Source organism: Sinocyclocheilus grahami, unplaced genomic scaffold, assembly GCF_001515645.1.
Source record: "Sinocyclocheilus grahami isolate Dianchi unplaced genomic scaffold, SAMN03320097.WGS_v1.1 scaffold495.1, whole genome shotgun sequence".
In the NCBI taxonomy this organism is placed as follows: Eukaryota; Metazoa; Chordata; class Actinopteri; order Cypriniformes; family Cyprinidae; genus Sinocyclocheilus; species Sinocyclocheilus grahami.
In genome coordinates this window covers 216,754-239,898 of record NW_015505674.1, presented here as the reverse complement: position 1 = coordinate 239,898, position 23,145 = coordinate 216,754, and the positions used below count along the sequence as shown (strand labels likewise).

General features: G+C 34.7%; 1 protein-coding gene across 1 annotated transcript in view; it reads left to right on the top strand.

The window, feature by feature from the left end:
- Positions 1-23,145, top strand: part of LOC107554226 (protein unc-13 homolog C-like) — a 175,996-nt gene that overhangs the window by 50,500 nt on the left and 102,351 nt on the right. The window contains exons 11-16 of the mRNA XM_016236680.1: positions 4,246-4,415; positions 7,132-7,247; positions 8,302-8,465; positions 17,190-17,343; positions 18,002-18,070; positions 22,936-23,025. Of these exons, the coding sequence (XP_016092166.1) occupies positions 4,246-4,415; positions 7,132-7,247; positions 8,302-8,465; positions 17,190-17,343; positions 18,002-18,070; positions 22,936-23,025 (763 nt within the window). The remainder of the gene's footprint in view (positions 1-4,245; positions 4,416-7,131; positions 7,248-8,301; positions 8,466-17,189; positions 17,344-18,001; positions 18,071-22,935; positions 23,026-23,145) is intronic.

Here is a 23,145-nt window from a genome sequence, read left to right as displayed (position 1 = left end):
TATTTTCAAAAATCATGTTTTTTATTATGTTATCATGTTTTTATTGTGTTTTATTGTGTTAGTTAACTAGTATTTTAAGATATTTTTTAGTTTTGCAAATGAATTCTTAATATATAAATAAATTAAAAAAATAATAATAATAAAGAAAAAAGATATATATATATATATTAGTGCTGTCAAATGATTATAATTGCATCCAAAATAAAAGTTTTTGTTTACATAATACATGTGTGTGTACTATGTATATTTATTATGTATGTATAAAAACGCACACGTACAGTATATATATTGAAAATATTTACATGTATATATTTATATTCATAAAATGTATATTATGTATAAATATATTTAATATATAAACTCTAAATTAATCAAATAAAGGAAAAACACACACACATCTATAGTGAATATTAAAGAAGAGATCCCGCTCTCTTGCTGTTGTACAGTGTGTGTGTGGGGTCGACCTCGCGCTGGTGTGAAAAATGAGAAATGTGACAGGTAATTACATCCAGTCTGTGACTTACTTGAGCAGTAATGTAAGAGGCCGGGCTGTATTGTGAGGACGGTTGCACCTAAAGGCCTCTGTTAGTCACAACAAGCAGCGATGGGCCTGTAACCCCTTCAGCTGTGACTGGATTCACACTTAAACAGCCTCAAGTGTCTTATCACTGTTAGAGCACGCCCACCTTCTGCCATTGGTCGAGCAAAGGCATAGCTCTGCCCCAAACTCATTCCATTGGTTGATTCAGTGATGCAGCATCTGCCTGGTTAGGATATATATTAATTTTGTTTTTATATCTATATTTATTTGGCCAATATACATTGCATTTTTAGCTCTAAGTGAAACAGAGAGTGTGTGGGAAATCGCTCTGTGCATTTCTTCATCTAAAGCTCAGGATAAATATCTGAGTCTATAGGGTGACGAGAAACTCCAGGGCTTCAGGAGAGACTGGATCGCTGGATTTGGAGGGATTTATGCAGGATTATGGGGAAATGCATATTTTGAGATGAGCTCTTAGTTCCTCTCACCTGTTTAAACTCTTTCAAAGACAGAAAGGCATTAGAGGGATAGTGGAAGCCCTCTTCATTTGTTTTCTCAGGTTGATAGTCTGTCTTTCTCTGTTGTAATAGCAGATTAAACCCATCAAGCGATCTTCACAGTAGGTGTCTTTATAACAGCCGATGAAGAGCTGCTATAAATCTCTCCGACACCTTCTGTTGTGGTGTGTTTTCTCTTCTCGCCCTGCTTTTTTGCCGTTTGTTGTGAAACATGAGAGCAGATGGAAGTCGATCTGTGACGCTGATTCAGTTCTCATTTGCAACTCGTCCACCTAAAAGTGTGGCTAGTCTCATTTGCATATTAGCATACTTTCTGGATTAGCCTTAAACTAAAACGTTCTAGTGCTTTCAAGCAAACTTCAAAGAAATGCAGAAACTGGGCTCATTTCTCTCGTTTAAAAAAAGAATACATTTGGTTTCAGATTGAGTAGCAGACTGTTAATGAGGACACACTGTGCTGCTGGAGTAGCTGCTGCATTGCTATATTTGAGGATTTGTACATTTCCAAGGCTTTTTTAATACTTAAAATGTCACTTCAGTGAATATATTACTCAACCTTTGCCTGCACAGATTGAATCCATTTGTGGTCAGTCGTTTTTGTGAAGATTTCTGAGTGCATAGATGTATTTAAAACAAATATAAGAACTAAATCAACAATTTCAAGTAAGGTTTCAGATGAACTTCTAATGTGTTCTGCCTTACAAGTCAAAACATTCAGAAAGGTTATGAGAAATTTTTGCCATTTTGTCAGTAAATTTCAAAAGGCAAAGAAAAAAAACATTCAATTTTTTTACCTTCACTCATTCATTTAGCCATTTACTTTCACTGCATTTTCAAAAGTTTGAATTAAGTCTCTTCTGCTCGCCAAGGCTGCATTTATTTGATCAAAAATGCAGTAAAAACAGTGAAATATTATTACAACTTAACATATGTTTTCCATGTGAATATGTGTTAAACTGTAATGTATTTCTGTGATGCGCAGCTGTATTTTCAGCATCATTACTCCAGTCTTCAGTGTCACATGATCTTCAGAAATCAGTATAATATGCTGATTTGCTGCTCAAGAAACATTTCTGATTATTATCAATGTTGAAAACAGTCGTGCTGCACAATATTTCTGTGGAAACCGTGACGCATTTTGTTTTTCAGGATTCACAGATGAATAGAAAGTTCAAAGGAACAGCATTTATTTGAAATATAAATTACATTATAAATGTCTTTACTGTCACTATTTTAATGCGTTCCTGCTGAATAAAATAGTTCATTTCTTAGTGAACCCAAACTTTTTTAAAGTTAGTGTCAGACCTGATCTCTCCATAATAAAGCATAGCTGTCCAGGTTTGTCTGGCCCTCTCTGCGATCAGTTTTCACAAACTCTAAGTGTTCCTGTAATATGATGATATTTATATTTCCTCCTTAGGTTGGTGTCAGTCAGTGTGATTTGATGTGATGTGTGTCGGGGCTGTGGTGTGTTTCTGCATCTGTGAGTGACTGTCTGCAGGCGTAACTTTGTCTGTGAGCCTGTCTCTCTCTTAGTCTCTCTTAATTCACTCCTCCACCGGAGACACAGACATGGAGATAGACCACAGGAGGCTAAGTGCCCTGTTTGGAGATTCAGTGGAGCATATGACCTTTAAAAGCAGTTCGGCAAGCAGCTCGCCACTCTTCTGGCAGCTTGTGTGTATGTGTGTGGATTTTCTTGGCTATACTTCTGGGACAAAACTGTCCCTTGACGTCAGCTAAATAACAAAAGACTTCCCTTTGGGGGACGTCCTCAAAGGTAAATTGACTCTTAAATGCGGTCAGTAGTGTTTTGTCATGAGAAAGGAAAACCACAAATTAGTTCTATTTGATATATGAACTATTTTTCCCAGAGAGCAGTGAAATCAAATGGAGATTTTTAAGATTTTTAATCTGTGCTCAGATTTCCAAATTTACAGTATGCAATCAAAAGTCAGAGATTAAACATTTCTCATTAAATGATCTAAACTGCTCTCCACCTTTATTTTATGCACTTCAAAAAAGATTTTCTTCCTCAGTATTTTTGTCTTGAGATATTCATGCTGTTCTTTCCAGGTTATATTTTACCCCAAAATGAAAGACAAAAAAAAAAAATACATAATGTATATAGAAAAATTAGCCTGTTTTAGGATCTTTAAAATATTTTATATTGTGACTTTTTATTACATTTATTTACACCCCCTCTGTTTTTGTTACTGTAATGTGGAGAAAACCTAATAATATACATATCATTTACATGCAGATCTGTTCGTGTCATATTTTACTCCAAAATAAAAACAGAAAAAAATGGATATAGAAAACTCTCAATCTTAGTTTTATACACTGCAAAAACAAACAAACAAAAAATTTCTCACTCAATATTTTTTTTCATGTTTTCCAAGTACAAATATCTTACCATTTTTAAGATGAGGAGCAAAATGACTTGTTTTCTGAAAAACGTATCAAAATTAAGCGAGTTTAAGCTTAAAATAAAAACAAATATCTGCCAGTGGGATCAGAAAAATAAGCTTCATTTAAAGATAAATCAGTATTGTTTTTCTTACCCCAATTTCAAATATTTGTTTCTTGTTTTAAGCAAAAAAAATCACTTAATTTTGATGCATTTCTCAAGAAATGCATTCAAGACTTAATGTCTGAAGTAATTTCGCATGTCCAGTGTAAGATGCGAAATGATCTCCCCATGAAATCAAAGTCCAGGACCTCTCACAAAAACAGATGGCATTCAACAAAACAGTAAATGTGTCTTGATTTAAGAATCTTTAGATATTTGAACTTGAAAACAAGACAAAAATACAGTGTAGTGTAGCTCTGTACTCTCACTGTATGTCAACAATTGTCTCATTGGTGTGTTTAGATTTTTCCTACACTGTAAAAAAAACTGTTTTATGTATTATATTTTAACTGCCTTACATTTTTTTTTTTATATAATCAAATTGGCTGTACAAGTCATTCAAACTTAAATGACATTAAACTGACTTAAAAAGCTGAGTTGAGTTGAATTGCATACAACTTAAAAAATGAAACTGAAATTGCTTAAATTATTTTGATGAGTTAAAGCAATGGAAAAACATGACTTATTGATCAGCTAATTTTTTTAATGATGTATGGGTAATTGTATGAGAAGCATCTTTGTGTGACGCTCCTCTCTCTCTGTCTCTCTGTCAGTGAGTGTCATAACGCCACAGACCGTATTAAGGTCCGTGTGTGGGATGAAGATGACGACATAAAGTCCAGGGTGAAGCAGCACTTTAAGAAGGAATCTGATGATTTTCTGGGTCAGACCATCATCGAGGTGCGCATGCTGAGCGGGGAGATGGACGTCTGGTATAATCTCGGTATGTTGTTATGATTCTTTAGGGTCTTCATGAAATGTCTGTAACACACTTTCGTTAAAATTCCTCAATTGTCGTGCAAAACAACACCCTTTTTACCTTGGTCTAAAACAGCTCTGTTCACAGCGACTCGTTTTGGTGCTTGTCTCTTTAAATGATAATGAGATCTGCTCACCCCGCCCCTCTCTTCAATGGGGCGTGTCAACAGAAGACACATGCATATATCCATATATGGCCTTATTCAAATAGCCAGCTATCTACACAGAAACCAGCTGCAGATTGAAACAGCTCAAGACTCAGACAGCACATAACAAACTGACTGCGTGTTTTCTCTACAGCTTTTCTGAGCTGGCAGACATGCCAGAAACCTAGCTAAATGTGACCCTGGAGCACAAAAGCAGTGTTAAGTCGCTGGGGTATATTTGTAGCAATAGCCAACAATACATTGTATGGGTCACAATTATACATTTCTCTTTTATGACAAAAATCATTAGGATATTAAGTAAAGATCATGTTCCATTACGATATTTTGTAAATGTCCTACCGTAAATATATCAAAACTTAATTTTTGATTAGTAATAAGCATTGCTAAGAACTTCATTTGAACAACTTTAAAGATGATTTTCTCTATATTTAGATTTTTTTGCACCCTCAGATTCCAGATTTTCAAATAGTTGCATCTCGGCCAAATATTGTCCGATCCTAACAAACCATACATCAATGGAAAGCTTATTTATTCAGCTTTCAGATGATCCATACATCTCAATTTCGAAAAAGTGACACTCCAGGGTCACATATGCAAAAAAAAAAAATCTACAAATGTTATCCAATGTCCCTTTTAAAGAACTTTTAAAGCCTTTTCCCCCACAGAATGACAACTAAATAAATAAACCGAAGTAAATACAGTAAATAAATAATGCAATTACAAAATGAGCCTACTTTAAGATCTTTAAAACATTTTAAATCATTTTAAATAAATTCAGTTATGCACATTGAACAGTTATTCACACTCTGATATATATGTAAACTTGTTGTTATTATTATTATTGTGTCTTATATCATTTATATGCATCCTTATTCTTCTCAAATAAATGTAACTTTTTATTCATCTTATTTGATTATTTTTTAATTCCTTTTATGTAAAACTTTGAATTTCCATTATGTATGAAATGCTATATAAATAAACTTGCATTGCCTTTATATCATGTATTATGTTATTATTATTTTTTTCTTTAATTCTTTCATTAATGAGAATTTAGACTTTTAGTTATATGCCTAAAGTATATTGTGTTTACATTTTTTTTTTCTGGCTATAAACAATGAGTATTAGCTTTTCTCGCATTAAATTAATGGGAATTTAGGCAGGAAATGTGTTTAAATGTCCAAAATAAGTTGTCAGTGCAAAGATGTCTTAAAAATAGGTTTCAATATAATATAATCTTTTTGGATGATTTTACGGTGAAATGTGACTCTCTGAGCTTTACTTTGTGAGATTCACCCAAAGTGACTTGAAAAAAAACAAGAAGCAGCTTAAAAGAAGTTAATTTTGTGCTGAATTTCAGGCCTTCCAGCTTCACTTCAGGTGAATTACCCCTTTAATACCTTTGAAAGGAAGTTCCTCCTTGGTTTTGTTCTGGTGCAGATGGCCTCATTGTTCCACAGAGAATCGTTTCTGCTTTTGTTGATGCTTTATTTGTTGGATTGTGGGATTGTTTTGCTTGGCTCGGAGCAGAAGCGTGTGGTTTAGAGCGTGACTCACTCGGGTCAAACCGGAGCGCTGATATCTGCTCGCTCATCCTCCATCTGTCCATGTCTCTGAGATGTGAGAAAAATCCGGACATCAATTAGAGCAATTAAGACATCTATAAAACAGGATGTGTGGAGTCTTATCTGCAAAGAGCCTTTTTATATCATGTATTAGTTTAAAAGCAGCTGCTGAATGTCTCAGGAGATTTCAAGTCAGCATGAAATTGGACTGTTTATGCTTTCTTAACGCACATTTCTGAACCGTGATTCATCATCATGCATGTTATTGCAAAGAACAAATCTCACATTACAGTAAATGTAGCTTCTGTTTCTGGGTCTCGGTGCTCATGGCTGAAATTAGACATTTGGGACCCTGGAGCACAAAACCAGTCATAAGGGTCAATTTTTTTAAAATTGAGATTTATGCATCATCTGAAAGCTGAATAAATAAGCTTTTCATTGATGTATGGTTTGTTAGGATCGGACAATATTTGAAAATCTGGAATCTGAGGGTGCAAAAAAATCTAAATATTGAGTAAATCATCTTTAAAGTTGTTCAAATGAAGTTCTTAGCAATGCGTATTACTAATCAAAAATTAAGTTTTGATATATTTACGGTAGGAAATTTACAAAATATCTTTATGGAACATGATCTTTACTTAATATCCTAATGATTTTTGGCATAAAAGAAAAATCTATAATTTTGACCCATACGATGTATTGTTGGCTATTGCTACAAATATCCCCCAGCGACTTAACACTGCTTTTGTGCTGCAGGGTCACATTTTGACATTGTCTGGTTTAAATTTGCTGGTCAGATTTGTAATGGAACATGGTGACGAGATGTGACTGTTCTGAGATCAGCTGCATTATGTGTGTTATTGACAGGATCAGCCTCAATGATTTCCCTCGTTTTATTTCTGTTTCTTCTTGTCTTTTCTGTCTTCTGTTCACATGCTGATTCTCTGTGCAGAGAAGCGGACGGATAAGTCGATGGTGTCGGGGGCCATCAGGCTGAAGATCAGCGTGGAGATGAAGGGAGAAGAGAAGGTGGCTCCTCCTCACGGACAGTACACATGTTTACACGAGGTACGTCTGACATCAGTATCACTGAAATACACTGCAGATATCACGTTCTTAATCAGAACTTTGTCTTGTTTTAAATATAAAATATTCATATTATATTATATAACTTATAAATATGATATTATATGAAAAAATATTAAACTAAATATTAAATTATATTATAAATATATACTGTATATTTATACAAAGCCTCACTAAATTTTGTTAGATATTTGTTTGCAGCAACAAAACCACCATTGGGTCAGAAAAGCATCAAATAAACTTAAAAACGTAAAACAAGTGTATTTGCATAATATGTAAATTTACTTTGTTTTAAGAATGTTTAGATTTGTTGTTTTTTTTTACTGTAAAACAGGACAAAAATGTATACAATTTAAAAAATGAAATATAAAAAAACTAAAACAATTTGGCTCTGTGTTGTGATATTTTGTCATTCAAATACATATAAGAAATTTTATAAATACCTCACTTTTATATTTAATAAAAGTGATATTTAGATTTAGTCATGCCATATATCATCTTACTGCATTAACTGTTATTTATTGCTATTATATTATATTATATTTAATAAAAGTGATATTTAAATTTAGTCATGTCATCACATATATCAAATATTATATTATATTATATTGTATATTACATTACATTACATTATATTATATTATATTATATTTAATAGCTAATTTATGTGAAACGTCAGTATGTCCAGCATATTGGAAAGTTAAAGATCTGCCAAAACGGAGAAATCAACACATATTTGTGTTGCATTATGAATAGCGCTTCAGAATCCAGCGATGTGTGAAATCGATCATGTGTAGCTGGAAGGGTTTGCGCTGATGTGTTTGTGTTAGTCTGGCTCACGTCTCGCTGGTTCTGTACCGCGGTGTTGTGGCATTTTTGCCGGTGTGATGACAGTAGGTTGGCGCCCCGAAATGTTGACCTTTCCAAGCTGACTGTGCTGTTGATGTCCCCCGACATTCATTCCATATCAATGCTGCAGCAGTTCATGCTCTCGAAACGCTTCCTGGCCCCTAAACGGCCGCCTGTTTCTGCGCAGAATCTCTTCCACTACCTGACGGAGGTGAAGAACAGCGGAGTCGTGAAGATCCCCGAGGTCAAAGGTGACGATGCCTGGAAGGTTTACTTCGACGACGTGTCGCAGGAGATCGTGGATGAGTTTGCCATGCGTTTCGGTGTGGAGTCCATCTACCAGGCCATGACGTGAGTGGAGGTCTCTCTCAGTTTCTGATAGGGGTGACACGGTACACGTATTTGTACAGAACATTTTCAGTACTGGTCTTTTGGTTCGGTACGCATGTGTACCGAACAATTCAGGGGGGGCAATAAACATAAAATTTCTCAAGAGCAATATTGAAGGGGACACAAATAATACAGCCAAAATTGTACTTGTAAGGATAGATATGTGTACACAGAATGGAAACCGTGTTTGAGATATGAGTTCATAGGTCCACCACGCGGTCATATGTGACACTGGAGCACAAAACCTTAAGTCGCTGGGGGATATTTGTAGCAATGGCCAAAAAACATTGTATAGGTCAAAATTATTGATTTTCCTTTTATGCCAAAAATCATTAGGATATTAAGTAAAGATCATGTTGCATGAAAATATTTTGTAAACTTCCTACTGTAAATATATCAAAACTTAATTTTTGATTAGTAATATGCATTGCTAAGAACTTCATTTGGACAACTTTAAAGATGATTTTCTCAATATTTAGATTTTTTTGCACCCTCAGATTCCAGATTTTCAAATAGTTGTATCACAGCCAAATATTGTCCGATCCTAATCAATGGAAAGCTTATTTATTCAGCTTTCAGATGATGTACGAATCTCAATTTCCAAAAATTGACCCTTATGACTGGTTTTGTGGTCCAGGGTCACATATTATAATTATTAAATTATTTTGCATCCTCCACATTGTATTTTAGGTTTCGTTTGGGGCTGAGGATGTCTCATATTTAGATATTCAACCGCAGCAAGCAGCACTTAACATCATATTGAGCAAAACCCAACACATCGGTGGATCTACTATATTAGCCTAATATCAGTTCACACACAAGCTTATCGCCGTGTTAATTGCAGTGGGTGACTTACCATCCAACAAGCTACATTATTAAACAAGCTAAGCTAGGTAACCTTAAAATCGCTCATAGAAAAATACATTGGATATCATAATTTTTTCATGCCTAATTTATTAATGATCCAGCATCATCTGTATTAAAGAGAAAAATTCACTTAATCTGATGTTTAAAGCGAATAAATCCTTGACAGCCTACTTACACATAACTACTGAAGAGCTTTTTTCTCTTGTGTGCATAACTACTGAAGAACTGTGTTCTCTCCACCGGACTCGTGTGTGTGTGTGTCGGTGAGGTAAAGGGGGAGAGCAGGCAGTGGACCAAACCACTGTGAGGCAAGGGAGGGGGATTCAAAACCTTTCTAAACTTAAAACACTTTTTTGCGTTTATATTGTTTTACTACTTACACAATTACGTTAAGAATATCTCCATTATATTATTTGCAATACACAGAGTGGTTTGTAATGATATTTTTATGGGGGACAACCCCCCGCGCGATTTACACCCCTGAATAAATGCCGTTTTGCTGCTCTTTGATGTGGCGCGACAGATCGCTTAATAGAAGCCTCAGTTCTAACTGATCTTTATTACTAGTTTTAAAGTGAAATAAACATGAATGAACATCTCATGTAATCGCTCAATCAGTGTTTCAGCCGCGGAAAGACGTCATTAAAACAGCTTGTAAACAAAATGTCACATAGCATTTCATTCACCTCAGGCAAGTCATCAGTGTCTCCGGCTCGTTTTTGCTAGAGAAATTGAGTCTAGAGAAGAGCGTTTTGAGAAATATTAGACTATATACTGATTTTTTTTTACCTTACCTGTTAGTGATGTATCAATTATTTAATGTGTGTGTGTGTGTGTGTGTGTGTGTGTGTGTGTGTGTGTGTGTGTGTGTGTGTGTGTGTGTGTGTGTGTGTGTGTGTGTGTGTGTGTGTGTGTGTGTGTGTGTGTGTGTGTGTGTGTGTGTGTGTGTGTGTGTGTGTGTGTGTGTGTGTGTGTGTGTGTGTGTGTGTGTGTGTCAATTATTTAATGTAATTATTGATTGTGTGTGTGTGTGTGTGTGTGTCAGTGAGGCAACTATATACTGATTATTTTTTACTTTACCTGTTAGTGATATCAATTTATCAATTTAATGTTTAAATAAATAAATATTTTATGAAACAAGTTATGACAGCCACTGTGTAAATAATTATATTTCAAAAACAAATAGAAATGGTATAATTTAGAAGAAAAAACTGCATTATGTGCATTATTAAAATTTTTAATTTGAGTGTTAATAATTATAGTTAAAAAATAAATAGTAAAAATATTTTTTGTCAAAACTGTGATACATTTTATTTTTCAGGATTCACAGATGAATGGAATTTTCAAGAGAACAGCATTTATGTGAAATAAAAATCGTCTGTAACATTACTGTCACTTTTGATCAATTTAATGTGTCCTTGCTGAATAAAAGCATTAATTTCTAACTAATTGAAAGTACATAAAACTTTTAAATGCTAGTGTGTTTACAGAATAAATGTATCGTGAGTTTGAGCATGCATATGAATGCCATACAGTTAGACGACAGACTCATCGCAGTTTTGCATCAGTTTTTCTAGTTTAAAGCTGATGAACATGTCGAGATGTTTTACTCATTCGGTTCAGGAGCTTCTCATGCTCAGAACACTGGCTGATACGGGCCATGTTTAACAGCTCAGAAAAAGGTCAGATTGAAGCAGAAAATCACAGTTGAAGAGTACGTGCAGTCATTCACCTCATGTTTCAGCAGAGCCTCTAAACGCTGACTGCTCGGGTTTACATGATTGCAATGCATAAGGAAGCGCGAACTTGACATTGTAATTTCATATTGCATACAAAAATATAGCTTTACCCTGCTTTGCACAGGCTCGAGCAGGGACCAGAATTGACTTTTTCACCAATTCTGCCAACAGTGGGTGAAGTGAGATAAAATGCATTATTTTTCCATTATTCTTTCACTGAAAAATATATTTTCAGTGCATATAACCGTGAGCTAATTTAGATGGGGTTATTTAGCTGTTGTTCACTTCTTGAGGTCATTGCATGATACAAAATGAGTCTGTCTTTGGCTTTTTGTGAAAATGCACCTGATAATGTGAGGAACTTATGTGTTACATGGGAGAAAAAAACACGTAAGGCATCCTGCAGTTTCCATTGCACATCATGACAGGATTTCATTAGTAGATGTTTTTTATGTCTTTACTTTTAATCGTGCACATCTCTGACTTCAACGATTAGCTTTTTAACAGTTTTTAACTGGCTAATTGGCAAAGACATCTTGGCACTTTATTGAGATCCTGCGTCTGAATACTTCTTGTTGTTCCAGAGAGATTTGCTGTTTGGTCGATCTCTGACTCTTAAAGCGTCCGTTGATTTGTTTTTCTGTTTTAGGATAATGGATATTGATTAATTCAATAAATGATAGTCTTCCAGCATTGAGTGTATGGTACTGACCCGCTGAATCAGGGGAACTGGACTTATTTATGCACTCCATACGGAAATCTGCTGTGCTTATGTATGAAAAATTGTAATGTACCTACTGAAGCTGATGCAAATGGTTTTTGCATGTGTATCTGTTGCATATGCATGTGGTAACGTCTTTAAATCTGATGAACGATATGTGGAAATTATCCACAGTTTCCAGTGGCTGCTTACGTTTGTATCGATGACCTTTCCTTGGCCCTGTAATAATAAACAAAGTCTTGTGACCTGTCCCTGATGTTATTAGAGATGCAGCCCGGATTTTCTACCATTCAGCATTTTTTATTGCTGAAGGGAGGATAATGATTTCAGGGTGAAATCTTCGGTCATCAGCAGCACGTTGGTTCGTAGGTTTACAGAACGTGAATCACAAATGAGATCCAGCCTGTTGAGAGCTTTCTGAAAGGAGATGAAGATTAAAAATAAGTCTTCTTCTCCTTTAAGAAAATCAATTGTATTATTTAATTTAATTTTATTTAATTTAATTTAATTTTATTTTATTTAAGTAAGTATATAAAGTTATATTTATTATAAAAGAATCATTTATTACAAAAAAACTGTATTTATTTATTTAATTCATTTTTTTATTTTATTTTAAAATAAGTATATAAGTTATATTTATTACAAGAAAATCATATTTATTTATTTATTTATTTTAATTATAAGTTATATTTATTACAAGAAAATCATATTTATTTATTTATTTATTTATTTTAATTATTTTATTTTAAAATAAATGTATAGGTTATATTTATTATATAAGTATTGTTTATTTTAAAAATATTTTATTTTATTTTAAAACAAGTATATAAAGTTATATCTATTATGTAAGTGTAATTTATTGCAAACAACAACAAAAACTCTGTTAGTTCTGAACTAAGCATTGTCTTTAGAAATGTGACTAGTAAGTAATTGAAGGATTTTGGTTCAGATTCTGATTTATCCTTTACAATTTCAGTGCCTTAATGATGAAATTAGATTTTTTTTTTTTTTTTTTAAAGAAGAATTAGTCAAAAATGCAGGACTTTTTATTGAACTGTTAAGTCATTATTAATTCATAATGACTTCAGATTTCATTGAAAAGTCAAGAATTAATTCAGCAAGCCATTAGACTGATTCAAAGATATAACTGTGCTGCAGATGAGAGATTTGTGAGTCTTTTAGCTTGATTCTTTCAAAAGAACCAGCACATAAGAGTCATTTATTTTCTAATCGGACTAAAACTGGTTTGTTGTTGAAGCAACCAGTGAAGATAATGCAATAGAAGTTTTGAGTTTTGCATTATTTTGTCTTACCTTTTCATTGCATTCAGTTAAGTCTGTAAAACTCAGATAAAATATAATTTAGTTTTCTCTGCCACTATAGATTTAATAGCTGCTCAGACATCCAAGAACCACTAACAGAACTGAAAAACATAAAATCGTTTTTTTTTTAAACAAACTTTTACAAGAACAATCCACCATTCTATAATGAAAACACAAATCCTGAGATTTTCCCAGTGATCTCAGGAGTAACTCATTACCAGATGATATCACAGATACTGACGTTGCGTGGGAATTTAAGACCTGTTTTGGAGGGAGGTGCGCAGAGGTTAAAGAGGACAGCAGATAGAGAGAGAGAAGACGAGTCAATAATTGTTGGCAAGTTTTATTTCTCTGATTTACAGCGGAGCTCTGCGGATCACTGGAGCAGCAAGACGAGGATTTTAAAGATGAGGAGCGAAAGGAAAGCAAGCTGTTACTAGGCAACAGGAAGTCAACACCCTCCATCAGATATCATTTATTCTGATTTAGCTCTCAGCATCTTTCAATCATAAAACGGGAGGAGGAAATATGGAGAGAAGAATGGATAACTCTTTACCTTTTCTTGGAGGCACAATAATTCTTCATTCCCCTGTGTGTCACGATGGGTCGTTCGGGCTCAGAGGTCGCGCCATCAGAACTAATGAGGTCCAAATCAATGTCTGCAGGTGCTAATGTGCGGTCTTGCGTCATTGCGGCTTACAGCTTCTGCTCACAGACTTACTAGGAGTTTAAATCAGGGAAAGTGAATGAGGAGGCTGTCAAACTCTAGAAATGGCAAAGTCAGTGGGTTTAAGTGAATGTGGCTTCAAACAGTGGCTTTGTTGTTATGTATTTAAGGTCACGCTAATTTACAGTCTGGAAGGATCGCTGGATTGTCATAAATCTGTGGCGGGACTGCGTGGAGGGATATGTGCTATAAAAGACGTTTTAAGAAATGAATTATGAAAGAAGAAGTGACATGATTGTTATAGACTTGACAGGCAGGGTTTATAATCAGGTCATACAATATGAGATTTACTTTAAAAATGTACTGCATAATAGATCATTACAGTGCATACAAGAGATGCTAAAGGGATTAACACAGATTTCAGAAGATGTTTTTCGTTAAAATGATATCTTAGTGTATTACATATTTGCCATGCAAATGTTCTGTTGGTCTCTTTGGCAGACACTGTTTTTGGCAAATTCTGCACATCCTGGGCCTAAAACTAACATAACAACTGCCAATGGCTGATGACATGAGAAAATTTACCAGACATATATAGTGATATTTCTATTGTTCTGTTTTGTATATTTTCTAACATTTTGAAATTTCAAATATGGGATCACATATTCATTATTAACTAAGAGAGTTTTTTCATCAGTAAACTCCTAATTTGCTGCTTATTAATAGTTAGTAATTTAGTTGTTATATTTAGGTATGGGGTGTATTAAGGATCTAAAATATAGTCATGCAGAATAAAGCATTAATATGTGATTTATAAGTACTAATACACAGACAATACACTAGTGATATGTATGCTAATAAGCAACTAGTAACTAGTGTCTTTATCTGTGTTGTTTGCATTTTCAGTTTCGTGGGATTCATGAAGAAAGGTTGTCTGTATAAAGGTATGTTTACACACGCTGTGCTGCGCTGTTGGTTGGTTTAAGTGGGTGTGGCTTCAGTCTGTAGGTCAGTTTAAGTGGGCGAGGCTTCGAACAGTGGGTTTGTGTTAAAGGGGTGTGTCTTCAAACTGTTGGTTGGTTTAAGTGGGTGTGGCTTCAGTCTGTAGGTCAGTTTAAGTGGGCGAGGCTTCGAACAGTGGGTTTGTGTTAAAAGGGTGTGTCTTCAAACTGTTGGTTGGTTTAAGTGGGTGTGGCTTCAGTCTGTAGGTCAGTTTAAGTGGGTGATGTTTCGAACAGTGGATTTGTGTTAAAGGGTTGTGGCTTCAAACTTTTGGTTGTTTTAATTGGTTGTGGCTTCAAACTTTTGGTTGTTTTAATTGGGTGTGGCTTCCAGCTGGGGTGATTTTTAGCGGGCGAGGCTTCAAACCATGGGTTGTTTATATGGGTGTGGCTTCAAATGGAGGGTGTGTTTTAGTCAGTGGGTTGGTTTAAGTGGGTGTGGCTTTAATCAGTGGGAATTATAGTGGTCTATCCCCAGTAAACAATGCTATAGTATTAATAATATAATATCATAATTTTAATTAATATTTAAATTTGTGCCTTTTTTATATTATACATACTTTATATATGCTATATCTACTTATATTAATTTTAATTTTAGCCTTTTTTTGTTATGTACTTTCATTTTTTTATATTTCTGTATAGCTTTAATTTATTTTTTATTTCAGTTTTAGTTTTAGTCATTTTACTACTTCAACTCATTTATTTCACCTAGTTGTCAAGGCAACATTTAAAGTCATTTTAAATTTAAACTTTTTCGTATTTATATATTTATATAGTTTATATATATTTATGTATTCATTTTTATTTTTTATTTTATTTCAGCTTTAGTTTAATTACAAAAAAGATATATATATATATATATTAGTGCTGTCAAATGATTAATCGCGATTAATTGCATCCAAAATAAAAGTTTTTGTTTACATAATATGTGCGTGTACTGTGTATATTTATTATGTATATATAAATACACACACATACAGTATATATTTTGAAAATATTTACATGTATTTACATGAATATATTTATATTAATAAAATCTATATTATATAGAAATATATTTAATATATAAACATAGCATATTTTTCTGAAATATATACATGCGTGTGTGTGTATTTACATATACATAATAAATATACACAGTACACACACGTATTATGTAAACAAAACTTTTATTTTGGATGTATTTAATCTTTTGACAGCTTTGTACTTTTGTGTGCTCAAAATATGTGGATTCAAGTGTGCAAATATGAACTTGCATATGCACAGATTTACGCGTACATTGTTTATTTATTTATTTTAATATATATCTTAAACGAATGGCTGTTGTTTGGTCTGTGTGCTGCTTAACTTCCAGCAGATTCATTTGTCATTACAGTCATTTGTCAGTAATTCATTCTGACATTTGTGTTTATTTGCTGCTTTATTTAGCCTATATAAATTATTTACATTCATAACTGATTATGTACCAAGAGGAGAAAGAGAAAAATGTGTTTATATGGAGCATCTATTTATGTGTAATGTTCAACAAAACAAATAGCACTGTTTTATATATGTGTGTGTGTGTGTGTGTGTGTGCAGTACACATGTGATACTGTATGCTGCGTTTCACTGTGTGTGTGTCTGTGCAGTACACATGTGATATGCTGTGTTTCACTGTGTGTGTGTGTGTGTGTGTGCAGTACACATGTGATACTGTATGCTGTGCTTCACTGTGTGTGCGTGCGTGTGTGTGTGTGTCTGTGTGTGTGTAGTACACATGTGATAATGTATGCTGCGTTTCACTGTGTGTGTATAAGCCCTGCAGGCCTGCCGTTATTTTTAGTCTATGTCTCTCTTCTTTCTTCTCCTATCTCTTTTTCTCTCTTAAATCTTTCTTTAATGAATCACCTCTAACAGTCTGCAATTTCCTGCTCTGCCCTGCGGCTCGACTCATGACAAATCTGTGTTGCGCTGTCTGTTCATTTTGACGATATAAGATGGATCATTAAGCTAATTTCATATGTGCATACAGTATCTCATATTAATAGTTTACATTTGTGACACATCCATAGTTAGTTTTTCCATATGATAAAGATGCTACAATGCCTTTGTCAGACGTTCAAAAATGTTTTTAGTTTGTGCTTTGCAGAAAGCCATGTCCCTTATCAGTATTTCCAGTAATAATATTCCGTGCAGTACAGAATCATCTGTGGGGCATTTAGGATAGGAATTCAGCTTGTATTCGCTTTTTGTTGTTGTTTTAATGTTGTTGCTCAAGGGAGGAAAATTCACAGGAATCTGATATGAAATATACATTATTATGGGTGTTCGGCTGCTCACAAGTGTGTATATGACTGAATCTGACATCTGTCTCTCTCTCTTTCAGGCATTTCTCATGTCTCTCATCCAAGTACATGTGTCCCGGCGTTCCCGCGGTGATGAGTAACCTGCTTGCCAACATCAACGCCTACTTCGCTCACACAACAACGGCAAACACCAACATCTCAGCCTCCGACCGATTCGCAGCATCCAACTTTGGGGTTTGTCACTCTCATTGCTGATAGATAGATGGATGGATGGATGGATGGATGGATGGATGGATGGATGGATGGATGGATGGATGGATGGATGGATGGATGGATGGATGGATGGATGGATGGATGGATGGATGGATGGATGGATGGATGGATGGATGGATGGATGGATGGATGGATTGGATAGATGATGGATGGATGGATGGATGGATGGATGGATGGATGGATGGATGGATGGATGGATAGATAGATAGATATATGGTTGATACATAGATGGAAAAATAGATGAATAGATGGATAGATATATGGATGGATAGATAGATAAATGGATATGTATATGGATGATGGATGGATAGTTATATGAATGGATAGAGGGATGGATAGATGAATGAATAGATAGATAGATGGATTAATTATTGAATGATGGATGTATGGATGGCTGATTGCATGAATGATAAGATGCATTGATTGTTAAATTGATGAAAGCATTGAACAACAAGCTGATGAATGAATAAATGAATGGATGAACAAACAGACCTACAGAAGCATGATTGCATGAGGGAATCAATGGATGATGTGCAGATGATTTCATGAATGCTTCAATAAATAGATGGATGACACGATGCAGCGCTGATCTGTTTCTGTGACTTTGTTTCTTCCGCAGAGAGAGAAGTTCGTCAAACTCTTGGATCAGCTTCACAACTCTCTGCGCATCGACCTCTCCAAGTATCGGGTGAGTAAAGCAGCCAAACACCACAGCACACACACGATCCAGATGCATTTTCTATTTCAGAGACATCAGAAAGAAAAACACTCATCTATTATTCATCGCCATGGAGATAATTTAACCTCTCCATCGCTTTTAGTGATCCCCTACCTTAATTTACAATGACATTCAAACGCTTTACGAGCTCTTCACAGAACAGAAGGTCTATTTGTTCGCATGCAAAGCAACAATTTGAGAAAGTTGCTAAGATTGTTCTTGACTCCCACTGCCCTTCTTGCTTTTATACTAATTGCGAAGTCTCTCTAAATACATAACGAGAGAAACGTCTCAGTCAGATGCAAGTTTCTTCTGAGAGGACGCTTTCACAGTCAGATCGCGTATGACTCTCGAGAAGACGAGTGGTCCGACTGTATCTCAGTGTGAGAGCTAGAAAGCATTGACAGGGTGCTCACACACACACACACACACACACTCGACTGGCAGGCATCCAGGGAATTCATTGGCTGTTACCTGCTCCTATCCAGCCGTCAGCTTTCAGGCAACACGTCCTGACTGTAATACACTCTGGATCTGCTGGGCTCTGTGGATTGACTGTAATGAAATTCTGAAGCAAACTGAGTTTGGTTTCTCTCACAGCTCGTGTGGATTTGGCCAAGGCAGGTTTTGTTCTTCCAGAGTGCTTTAACGCCTCTGCTTTATTAGATGAATTTTCTCCTGTGTTGTCTACATCATCTGTGTTCAATAAACCTCAGGCAGACTTCTCTCCTCGCCACTCGTACAGGATTATATGTTTCTCCAGACGCCACCGAACTCAAACGCTAGACGTTTCTGCTCAATCTGGCCCCGTTCCACATGCTTTCAAAACAACTACTCTATCATAGCCAAAAAACAGATCTATCTAGACTTGAAGTGCAACAGTTTATTTTAACCGTCTGTCTGAAATCAAACAAGTTTATTTACAAATATCATAACTATCGTCCAAAAGTTTGAGGTCTTTAAGATTTTTAATGTTTTTGACTCTTATGCTCACCAAGGCTGCATTGATTTGATCAGAAATACAGTAAAAAATCTGTGAAATATTATTGCAATTTAAAATAGTTGTTTTCTATGTGAATATATGTTAAAATGTAATTTATTTCTGTGATCAAAGCTGAATTTCCAGCATAATTACTCCAGTCTTCAGCGTCACATGATCTTCAGAAATCAGTTATCAATGTTGAAAACAGTTGTGCTGCCCAATATTTATGTAGAAAACCTTGATACATTTTATTTTTCAGGATTCACAGATGAATAGAAAGCTAAAATGATCCTGAATGTGGTTGAATAAATATGATATTCACATGTTATAATACTTGTAAGTAAATTAAAATAATAATAAATTTTTCTAAAAATTATTTTAATTATAGTTTTAATGTTTTGTGCGTTTTGTCATTTTTAACAGTTTATATATATTATGTATATTGTTTTATATATTTTATTTCGGAGTTAGTTTTAGTTATTTTATTTCAAAAAAGTCAAAAATAAATTAAATTAGAATGAGATGTAGCCTTGGAAACTAGCTAAAATAATGCATACAATTCTTTTACAGTTAACATTTATTTTATTTCACGCAACAAACTGTTTTTATGGTTTTATTTTTAGTTTCAGTATTAGTTAACTAATAACCCTGGTAGACAACACAGCTGCAAATGGTATAAATTCAGAGCCCTGCACAGATCTTCAGACGTTCTGATGGTTCCTCATCAAAACCCTCTCCTGTGATTCAGACCCACTGCTGACACTCACAGTTTAATGATCTCTTACCTGAGCAATCTGTTACCGACACACCGACCTGCCTGAAGCCCAAACATATGTTTATATCTCTCTGCTTTTCTGATATTTCACGTCACTCAAGAGCTTCTGCACACGTATTCGTCACCTCAAACAGCCACAGAGACTTTCCGAGTGAAGCAAAGTGTAATTTTAGTGATGTTATATGAAGTCTTTACTGGCACACTTCATTTCACACTAGAGCGTTTGAAGCAGACCAGAGTATGTTTTCATGTAAACTCATGCGGTTTGTAGTTAGTATGAAAATGAGCTGTCCTTATGTGCAGAAGTAAAGCTGTGTTGGTGGCATAGAATTTGAATCTTTACATTCTCCCAATCATATTTATAACATGATGCATTTCTCAAACCTGCTTGTATCCGAATAAACTGCCTGCTGGTTGCAGCTGGCATTTGTTGCATATTTTGCAATGCAAGACAAATGCAAGAGCTGTGTTTTGGGAGTGAATCCAAAGAGACAAATGTACTCCCAAAAAAACAAAAACATATAGATGAATAGATGGACATATATATGGGTGGATAAATGGATGGATAGATAGATATATGGATGGATAGATAGATATATGGATGGATGGCTACTGTATATGGATAGATAAATGAATAGATATATGGATGATGGACGGATGGATATATGGATGGAGAGATGAACAGATAGACAGATAGATAGATAGATAGATAGATAGATAGATAGATAGATAGATAGATAGATAGATAGATAGATAGATAGATAAATGAATAGATATATGGATGATGGATGGATGGATATATGGATGGAGAGATGAATAGCTAGATAGATAGATAGATAGATAGATAGATAGATAGATAGATAGATAGATAGATAGATAATTGTTATTATTATTCAAGTGTTCCAGTAAATCTCACTAAATATGTGCTTAAAACTAGAGAAAAACAATTGGCAAATAGGGTGTAAAAATAGTTATTAAATTAAAAGTAAAAAACTGCTTCCAAAATTACTGATCAAAAATGCAGTAAAAAAATGGTAACAATGTGAAATATTATTATGTTTTTGGCTTGAATGTGTTTTAAAATGTTATTTTTTCCTGTGATACAAAGCTGAATTTCCAGCAGTTATTACTCCAGTCTTCAGTTTCACATTTATTAATAAATTGCCTGCAGGTCCAAAGAGACGGACGTGAGCAAATAAGTAAATGAATGAAGTCTTGTTTCTAGTAAACCTCACTAAATATTTTTGATTCTCTACTTAAAACTAGAAAAAAAAACTATTTGCCAACAGGCTGTAGATATCTTGCTTTAATATATATATATAAATATATAATCTGAGAACAAGAGTGTTGTTTTAATGTATCTTGTTTTGAGGATATTTACATATTTTTAAAGAAAAACAAGACCAAAATCCAGAACTCGGGGAGGTACAAACCCAAAAAATACTGTGCGAAGTGACCTGCGGTGACAGAGGGAGGGATGTGGAATCAAAGCGAGTCTGAAAACAGCCTAAATTGATTTGCGCGGGTCTCTGTTTTTGGTGGCTGTTGTTGACAAACAGCCCCTGCACTCCATTACTCGCTCTGAATAATTAGAGAGCTGCGATGAAACACCAGCCAAGAATTACAGCAGCGTCCGACGGGAGTCTCTCCTCATTCTTACAAAACCAAGTCACAACTATTACATAACCATCCCGGCGTGACATTTTCTAACCTGTTTCTCCGAGCGCATCTTTTGCACACATCCGCAGCGTCCACACATGCATGCTCTTCCACTCATGCAATATACTGTGCACCTTCATGCTAGAACAAGCAGGCTCATAGCTTTACAGCCCAACAACACGTTTTCTCTGTCTGTTGCTGGTTTTGCTCGGGCTGCTAAATTATGATATATTTTGTTATTGGTGCTCATGACGATGGAACACATTTTGGTTATTAATATTGCTGCATAGTGCATGCTGCATAATGCTGCAGGGTGAATGAAGATGACTCATGTTGACATGTTTTTAACCATCCATCTCTGCCAAACCTCCTCAACTTGAGTAAAAGGCCATTTGAAATATTAGCAGGTGAAGCACCCACCATCTGTAATGTTTCAAACAGCAATTCTTTAAGACTTCCACAATTGTGTTGATTAGAAATATAATAATTGACTCAGTAACACTATATTTAAAGACTTAAGTAAAAATAGTTTTAATGCATTAATATTCCCATGTAATGTACCTTGTAATGCACTTTATAATATCATGAATAATTGTTATAATACTTATCTATTCCTTGTTACACCTTTAGAAAGTACAGTATGATGCATTAAAACATGACAAAGAAAATCCTTCAAATATTACAATGCATTTTAACTTTGGTTACAATTATTTATGAAATGACAACATTACATTATGAATAGCCGTATAATGCATTATACATAAAGGCTTTAAGTAAAGTGTTGCCTTTGACTCTTAAACCTAGTATTTATGTCTGCTATATGCTGTTTTTATGCTTATTAGAATATTGCATTGTCAGCTTAGCAACATCAGATTCTAAACTATAAAAAATATCCACCTAATTCAACTATAAAACTTCAGTTGGTGCTTTTCAGTTTTTAGGTATAATCAAATTGTCTGTACGAGTCGTTTCAGCTCATTCTTTTTAAAAATCTTGTCTAGTTGAATCTTGTATAACTTACAAAAAATTACGTTGAAATCGGTTAAATTATTTTGATGTGTTAAAGAAATGGGAAAAAAACCCAGACGTCAGGATTTATTGATTCTATATTTTTTAGACTTATTGATCACATCAGTTTTTGCATTGTATATTAGAATCAACTGGAATCAATCTATAGCCACAAAGATCTTAATTTGGATCTTTGTGTAATTTAAAAAGTGCAAACAACATATTTTGCCTAACTATTCCATCCTACTGAGCTAATGTGCGGTTTCCATCTTTCCATCTGTCTCTTAAACATATATATTCATCAAATCCATAGCTGCATCTATAATCTTAATCTGTTTATCTTCTTTGTTAGATATGCTCTGAAAATGACGTAGAAATGTAGAGATGATCTGATGTTAATTCTGTTTACAGGATAATTTCCCTGCTGGGAATCCAGAGAGACTCCAGGACTTGAAATCAACCGTCGACCTGCTGACGAGCATCACCTTCTTCAGGATGAAGGTATGACGCTGTCTAACACACACACACACACACACACACACACACACACACACACACACACACACACACACATACACACAGAGAGGACTATGCAGCCTTATACTTTCGCATAAAAAGCGC